The 9447-nt window shown below is 33.0% G+C and overlaps 1 protein-coding gene across 1 annotated transcript; it reads left to right on the top strand.

The window, feature by feature from the left end:
- The first annotated feature begins 4116 nt into the window (after positions 1–4116).
- LOC145093212 (floral homeotic protein APETALA 2-like) lies at positions 4117–7853 on the top strand. The gene is made up of 9 exons (XM_079031286.1): positions 4117–4831; positions 5085–5110; positions 5220–5250; positions 5381–5468; positions 5587–5732; positions 6282–6326; positions 6428–6519; positions 6614–6945; positions 7443–7853. The coding sequence occupies exons 1-9, from the start codon at positions 4254–4256 to the stop codon at positions 7599–7601; spliced, it is 1497 nt and encodes a 498-aa protein (XP_078887412.1). The 5' UTR covers positions 4117–4253; the 3' UTR covers positions 7602–7853.
- Positions 7854–9447: the final 1594 nt, after the last annotated feature.

The following is a 9447-nucleotide window of genomic DNA, read 5'->3' on the forward strand; positions in this document are numbered from 1 at the left end:
CACATATAGAGCCTTTAAAATTAAATATGAATAAAAGTTAAACATATTGCATATACAAAAATAATACACTTTCTATTATAACATCCAATTTTATTTTTTTCCATCTATAACATTGTAGTTTCCATATGGCATACAAATACACAAACTATATATATAATTTTCTATACATACAAATACACATATAAAAAATAATACTTTCAATTATAGCATCCTACTTTATTATTTTTTTTCATTTTTTTCATTATAGCATTATAGTTTCCAAATTGCATAGAATACATAATACATATACATACAAATGCACATATTACGTATAAATACAAATACACTTTCTCTTATAGCATTATATTTTCGAAATTGCATATAAATACACAAGTTAGGTGATCATACATATACATACACTTATACATATATAAATATAAACATATAGACTTGTACATATTACACATCTATATATAAAAATTAACATATTAGAATAGACTTATATATACATTACAATCATAAATGGTAAACAAATATACATATATAAACATATACACTTATACATCAAAATACATATGCATATGGCAAAAAAACACACATATATAAACATACATAATTGGGCTAATGTCATAAAAACACTCAAATTTTTAAGAAATGTTCGGTTATATCGTAAGTCCAATTTTATGTCCACAACTACCGTATATTTAGGCAAAACTAGTCATAATTGCCCTATTTTCCAATTTTACCCTTCTATGACATTAGGGGATGATTGGTTCTAGGATTAGAGTGTGTTTGGTTTTCTCACTCTTTTCCTTCCATCACACTCTTCTCTCGATCTCTCCATATTCCATCACACAAATTCATCTGTTGCTTCAGTAATTCTACAAGATGATGGCTATCCCGTTCTTTTGAATAATATAAAAGACATTGTTTGGAAAAGCTTCAATAATCCATCTGATATGCTTCTTCTAGGTCAAAATTTATCTTCATCTCAAGTGCTACGAGCTGCTAGAAATTATGTTTCGAGTTTTTACAGTTTGAGAATTGGAGCCATCGATAATTTGGAACTCAAGTGGGAAAACGATATTGTTTATTGGCGAAGTACAACAACCCCAAATCAATCGGATCTTCAAGTTGTTCTTGCTTCTGATGGTACCTTCCAACTGTTCGACAAAATGTCAAGCCGAGTCTGGTCAGTTTTTTCTCAAGATCATGGTGAAGCAGATGTGAAGTTTTGGATCCTTCGTTGGATGTAGATAGAAATCTCTGATTACGCTCATGGACAAAAAACTTATGGAAAGTAGTTTGGCAAGTTGTCGAGAATCAATGTGATGTTTTCACAACTTGTGGGTTGATCGGAATTTATGCGTTTAACGAATTGAGAATTCCAGTATGCAAATACTCGTATTCTCTGTCCTCTGTTCCTTCTTCCAGATGCTTGCTTCCATATCAGCGAACCTACAAATCCGGTTCTTCAATCATTAAGCTCGATCCTACCTCATTTATATGCTATTTATCCACCTAAAGAAACGATCATCTCCCAAATCAGCTCTAACCAGTGTCAAAACTTATGGAACAAGATCACCTCTGAGCCTAGAACCAAACATCCCCTCATTCCATAGAAGGGTAAAATCGGAAAAAGGGCAATTATGATAATTTTTCCTAAATATATGGTTTTTGTGGACATAAATTGGACTTAGGATATAACCGAACATTTCTTAAAATTTTGAGGGTTTTTATGACATTAGCCCTACATATTTTTTCTCTTTTCACCATAAATACATGCATTTATAATTTATTTTATTTTATTTTAATATTAATATTAATTTGATTTTAAAACTAATTTAATTTGATTTTAGAATTATTTTAATATTTTATTTTTATTGACTTTTTTAAAATTAATTTAACTTCATTTTATAGTTAATTTAAAATTACTAAAAGTACGTTGCTATTAATAACCTGCCTAAGTAAGTTAAAGTTGTAATGACCAACATTAAGTCACTAACAAAATTAAACACTTTGAAACTATATTAAAAAGAAAATAAAAACATAATAAACATCTAATAGAATCATACATGTATATAACATATATTTTTTCACATTATAGACATATTACATATTCATTATAGCAACATATTTTTTTTTCATTTTTTTCACACATTACATACATAAGTACACACATTATACATACAAATACACATAAACATGTTTCATACACATACTCACTATAACATCATAATTTTTTTTTCTATTATAGCAACCTATTTTTTTTTCATACATACAAATTACATATATAATTTCAAAACTCATACATTATATACATAAATACATTTTTTTGCATTTTTTCCACACATTACGTACATAAATACATACATTATACATATAAATACAAATAAACATGTTTTTTAAACATACTCATTATAGCATCATACTTTTTTATTCTATTATAGCAACCTACTGTTTTTCATTTTTTTCATACATACAAATTACACATTCACAAATAATACACATACAAAAAAAAATACACATACAAAAAATACAAATGTAAAAACACATAGATGCATCATACACATACAAATACATTATACTTATAAAATGAAAGAGGAAAAAGGAGTCTGTGGTAGTCTAATTTCGAAATTTTCCGGCAAGAATTTCACAATTCCAATAACAATTCTGGCAACAACTCCGACAATAATCTTAAATTAAAAGCTTAAACTCACTAAATAAATATCAAAACAAAAGAAGAATCGAAAACAGTGAAGAATTTCGACTTTAAATCTGTTAAAATTCCGGAATTGAAGTGTGTTCGTCACTTCTTGGTCGCCGGTAATGGAGGCAATGGAGGTTTGGAGGCCGGTGACAACTTTCATGTGTGCAATCGGCGGCGGTGTAAGAAGGGGGAGACCGGAGATGGAGAGAATGAGAGAAAGGGGCAGATAGAAGACACAGGAAACAACGAACTGGAGGGGTTATCTGCGTGGAGTTTCACGCCGTTACAACTGTTCGATTGAATAAAATTGAACGGACATGGTTCATTTGATGCGGATCACCAATGTATGGGTATTAGCGGCGACGCTAGGCATTATTGGTGACATGTAACGCGTCATTTACATGTCGCTGCTAATGCTTAACGTCACCGTTAAAGTCGTGGCCGTTAATACCTATCTTTTTGTAATGGTTCCTACGAGGAGCACCAAGTTCATCTTACTAAATTAAGTTAAAAAGAATACTATGGTAGGATATGGTAGGAAAGAAAAAGGGAAAAGGCGAAAATGGTTGTAATGGTAAAAAGGAAGGGTTGATATTGATGTTTTGAAAACTGGATGAATGAATGAATGAGAGGTGAGGTGTGATGATACATAGTACAGACACATATAATTAATTAACAATAACTAATTAAGGAAATTGAGTAATTAGTCATCTTTCTAGTCTTGGTGTTGTCGATTTCCTTTCCGGGATATATAATATAATTGTAGAGAGAGAAAAAACAGACAAAAACTAAAGTGTTTTCATTTGTGACTTGTTATTATTATTCCCATTATACATATTATACTTCTTTTTTCGATTTGGTTAACGTCGGAAAGCTGTCTAAGAAAGAGATGGTTCTCTCTTTCTCTCTCTCTCCTGCTCCTTCTCTCTCTAAAATCAATATATTTATATATATGCATATAGTGTGTAAATGAGAAGATTACAAGGAGGATAGATAGATTTCAAATTGGGTAAAGTAGTACAATTCAAACAAAGAGAAAACGGGTTCACAAGAACACAAAGAGAAACACACATATACACACACACCTTTAATATAGTTAGAGAGAGAGAATAGGAAAGGAGGGAGATGGATTTGCTGCTTTCGGCTAAGGGCTAATGAAAACTGGCCTCGTCCATGCTGTATTCGGCAGTTGGTTGTATTGACTAGAGAGATTTTACTCACACACAAGATCTAGTGGGAGATGCACCCACACCCAATCTACCCTATGTGTGTTTATGAATATGTATCTATATAGCTCACCTTCATCCTATGAAACCCTAGCTAGGTTTCTTGTTCTTTGTCTTTCTTTTTAGACCTACCCAGAAAAGAAGAAGAATAAAAAAGATAACAATCCCATTTTAATCATTATATATATCTAACGTCTAGAGAAAGAGAGAGCGAGAGAGATTAAGAGAGAGAGAGAGAGAGAGAGAGAGAGAGAGAGAGAGAGAGAGAGAGTGAGTGAGAGAGAACACAGGTTTTTATTATTAATTTTTCGTTTTCTTTGTTGGTTTTGGAGGGAGAAATGTGGGATCTAAACGGGTTTCCTGATCGGAGGGGATGTTCTTCACCAGTAGAAGGAGATGAAGAGGATAGTAACAATACTAATAAGGGTAAAGGGGTGGGGTCGATATCGAATTCAAGTTCCTCCGCCGTTGTTATGGAGGAAGATGGGGGCTCCGAGGAGGAGGAATCGGAGAGAGGGAGTCCAAGGAAACGAAGCACTACAGGTGATGGGAGGTTGTTTGGTTTTTCTATGACGGAAAACTCCTCTTGGGACAGCGATCCTCCAGTCACACGACAGTTTTTCCCGGTTGATGATTCCGAGGTGGGACCCACGACCTCCGGCGGAGTTGGTGAAGGGTTGATCTCACCGGCTACAACTTTCCCGACTGCTCACTGGTTTGGAGTTAAATTCTGCCACCAGTCATCCGATCCTTTAGATGGTGTCGCCGCCACAGCAGATGGGTTCCTCGGAAAAACTACCCCCGCCGTTGTTCCTCAGCCGCTGAAGAAAAGCCGCCGTGGGCCGCGGTCTAGAAGCTCTCAGTACCGTGGAGTCACCTTTTACCGGCGAACCGGCCGATGGGAATCACATATATGGTATTGTATAATTTGCTTCCGTTTCGCTTTACAAAGTTTACTTATTTTACCATTTTTCCTCCTTTCTTTATTCATCTACTATTTTCTTCTACTTCTATTTCCAATGCATTATCCCACATTTCAATATTTCAATATTTTAATATATATATATTTAACTCGGTTATAAACAAATTATTGCTTATAAAAAACACTAGCTATTATCATTAATCCATTTTTACAGAACTAATTAAATTATTATTTTTGCATCATTCAGGGATTGTGGAAAACAAGTTTATCTAGGTACGACTGCATTTTTGTTTCTTCTTTCTTATATAATCTATTTCTCAAGATATTATTTAACAAAAAAATATAATAAATGATTAATTTCTATTTCTCCAATGTAAAATAGGTGGATTTGATACTGCACACGCAGCGGCACGGTGAGCACCGTATAGATAACATTAATTTCTTTATTTTAATTATTTATTGAAGTTTAATTAATTAATTATTCACCATAAAATATGGATTAAATATAATTAATCAAAGCTAGCGTATATATCATGGTTGCAGTGCATATGATAGGGCAGCGATTAAGTTTCGAGGAATGGAAGCCGATATAAACTTTAATCTTGAAGATTATGAAGACGATGTAAAACAGGTTAATTAATAATCTTCTTAACTATGTGTATTTTTTTTTTCACTTCTAGTGTGTGTGTGTGTATTCGAGAAACACAGAACTAATAATTAAGAAGGTGTTGTGAAAACAACAAAAACAGATGAGCACTCTAACAAAGGAAGAGTTTGTGCATGTACTAAGGAGACAAAGTACTGGATTTCCAAGAGGGAGTTCAAAATACAGAGGTGTAACTTTGCATAAATGTGGTAGATGGGAAGCTAGAATGGGCCAATTTTTAGGCAAAAAGTATGTTTTTCCTTTTCTATTGCTTATTCACGAGGCAAACTGTTTCAAATTTTAAAGACAACAATTTGCTTATACATGTGATCATATAATAATACATCATGGTACATTCAATGTAAATAGAAATACAAAATCTCCATAAATTAACGACATTTTTATTTATATATTATCAGTTAACAATTATCTATCAATCTTTCTTTACATTTGTATTCATATAATATAATAAGTTTATATATTTGTAGTTCGGATATATATTTTAGATATTTTAACAAAAGAGAAAGAGTGTCATTGTAGTTATTTATATAATTTTGGAGATGCCTATATGTATAGCTACCTATGTAGCTACTCAACACATTCTTCTCTTTACTTTCAAGTTAGTTCTTTTTTTCCTTTTCTTTTTGTTTTTGTTGTTACTCATAGATGCTTTTCCTTTTTCTTGATAGCAAGTAGATCAGCAAACCAGACACTTTAGATTTATTTCCTTTTTTAGTTGATTAATAAATGATGTTTCTTTTATCAAGTTTGATGCTTTATATTTATGTTCTTTAACAGGTATGTGTATTTGGGTCTGTTTGATACAGAAGTTGAAGCAGCCAGGTAAAATAGCAATTTATTGATTTTCAAAGGGCAATATTGTCAAAGTTTAAACTCCAAGAGTCTTGAATGAAATCATAATCTTCTTATGATCTTATATCTAGGGCATATGACAAGGCTGCTATCAAATGTAATGGAAAAGCCGCTGTTACCAATTTTGATTCAAGTATATATGACAATGAGCTCAATTTGACTGGTAAAGAATAATATGTAACATTTTTTTTAACTTAATTTCGGGGATCTTTATTTAATAAAAGTAAATATGTTTGTTTATGTATTTTGTTGTACAGAATGCTCAAACAATAGCAATAAAGATAGCAATGTATCATCGGACCATAATCTTGATTTGAGCCTAGGTGGTGGCTCGGCTTCAAATACGATGAATGAGGGAGGAGAAAATGGTCATTTTACAAGGGATCATCATCATTCTGACACCATCCAACTTGGGTTTAGACCTAGTGGACGCAATGAGACAAGGACATCGCATTTTATGGACCATAGAAATCTTGAATCTTTTAATATTCCGAATGAAATACGTGGATACAAACATTTTATGAGACCCGTTGACTCGTCTATGCATAATATGTTCGATCCACCAATCTTCAACTCATTGAGTCATCAAGTGAGTCTTAATTTCTCTCCATTTTAAGCATCACATAATCATATCCAGTTATTTTCGTAGTTTTTATAGATTATTAGAAATAGTTGTGGAAATCGTGCATAGCATAAGAATACTCTTAGATATTGATAGGCTAAGCCTACATAAAGATAGCGGTTTTGCGTACTCTAACACATATTACATATAGTTGTTTTCTTGATCCAGTTATTCATTTATTTTATTGTGAACATCATAGTTTTTCGATATTTACTTAAAACCCTAATAAGCTAGCTGATACATGTTCTTGAAGTTAAATGGGTTCTATAGTGATAATAAATTTGGATTATTTAATGTTGAACCAGATATTATATATAATTTTGAGAATAATCTCGAACAATAGAGAATAAAGTGAATGATCCATCTTTTTAAACACATAATATTGTTTTTTAACATGTTTCTTCTTTATTACAATCTTTTTCGAGATTTAATAATATATATTTCTTTAATACTATGAAATGCAGATGCAGTTTTCCAGCAGCACAATGCAAGGAGGAAATAATTTATCTGCAGCTTCAATTGGTGAAAATAATATGAATGCCAATGCACCTCCTCTACACCAAATCTATGCAAAAAGTGCTGCAGCATCATCAGGATTCCCACAGCAAAGATTCAATGTTTGACTACTCCTAACCCCACCACAACCCTCACAGTTGCTGCACAAAAATGGTTGTATATGTTATCTCTTTCTCAGGAATCATCATCACTACAAACTCCCCAAAGAAAGAAAAGATTATAACTTAAGGTTAATTTTCGTAGTTTTGTGTGTCAAAGTGAAGCAAGCAAAGCAAATCCTGATCCTTTTGTTTGTGTGAGCTTGTAAAGAGATCAATATTATTTTTTTATGAGATCTATCATGACCAAGATTCCAACAATATCGATCAAATTCATTTTGTTTGGTTAGATGGATAATAGCGTATTTTATATTGTTGACTAGTGAAGCATTATAATCATGTATACTATAGATTCTTTTTGGTTTTTCTATTTAATAAAATGCTTTTAATTTGTCAAGAAAGAAATGCAATGAAATTTATCTTTCTAGCCATTTTTGGTTATGAAGGCAACCCAAAAAGGATTTTGCTTTTATTTGCAACTTTACACCAATTTAGTTATTAGTTTAGACATCTTAATCCAACAGTCTCTCACTTGGATAAGTTTATAATTATAATTGCAAGTATAACCAAAAAGCAAATACTGCTTTCTAAAGCCACTTTCGAACTCTGATTCAAATCAAACGCCGGCCCTAAGATAAGTGATCAACTACTCCTTTATTCTACAAGATATCGTATAGACACAATACATGGATTTAATTGAATCTCATGGTCCAAGATTTTGTTTCCCGATTTTCGATTTATGATGACTTGATTCAGACTGCTAATTGAGCACATCAATTTAGTCCGGGAAAGGCCTTGTACATGAATGTCCACATCAAATCATCGAGTGGCCCAAAAGATATCACTTTTCCTTATTCAGGAAAAAGGATCAAATTACATTAACTATATAGTCATATCTTTTATTCACCAAATCATATATGGAATAACCCTTTATAACATCATGTTACGAGATGCGTTTGGGCAACCAAATGCACAACTGATTCGCAAACTATAACTTATATGTATCTGCTTTAAGAATACTAGATATTATCTTCTTAGAATTACTCGTGAGAAAATCCATTGTTGGGGTATGAAGTCTTGTCCGACATGGAACACTTACAACTCAATGGATCACTTGGGGTTCATGGAACATGTAACAAAGGAATAGATCATCCGAGAAGGGAATGGATCATCTGAAGGAACGAATCAAGTGCCAAAGGGACAAATCATCTAAAAGTGGTTTGGAGCAACTTGGAGTGACTCGGAGAAGCTTGGAGTAGCTTAGAGCAACATGGAGCATCATGTTGCGCCATATAGTGGGAAGTTGTGTCATCTTTAGGGATGTTGCACAATGAAGGGAGGAGCTACGTTATTTGGGTTCATGTTGCACCAAATAGGAAGGAGTTGTGCCACATATAGGAGATGTTGCTCCATAAAGAAGCCATGAAGGAGATGTTGCTCCACATCTAGGAGAAGTTGCGCCAATTTTTGTATGGTGATGGTTAATTAGTGATGGTCAACTGATGATGGTTAATTGGTGATGGTCAACTGGCGATGGTCCACTGAAGATGGTCAATTGGTGATGGTCAATCGACAACATGTTATGCCATTTGGTTTTGGTGATGGCCAACTAACAACATTTTGTGTCGTCTTAGTTCCTTTATGACCCATGATAACCTTGATGAACCATTTTATGGTTGAAGGTTCTAGAATCGTCTACATGGCACCCCATGATTGGTTAGAAATTAGGGCATTCCCTTAATGAACTAATTATGGATGGGCCTGGCCCATCATAATTAGGGTTTCTTATGCTTTCCTATAAATATTTTCATATCTCTATCATTGTATGTGCGCTAGAAAGACTAATCATTGTGAG

Source organism: Lactuca serriola, chromosome 3 (genome assembly GCF_051521515.1).
Source record: "Lactuca serriola cultivar US96UC23 chromosome 3, Lser_US96UC23_V15, whole genome shotgun sequence".
Classification (NCBI taxonomy): Eukaryota; Viridiplantae; Streptophyta; class Magnoliopsida; order Asterales; family Asteraceae; genus Lactuca; species Lactuca serriola.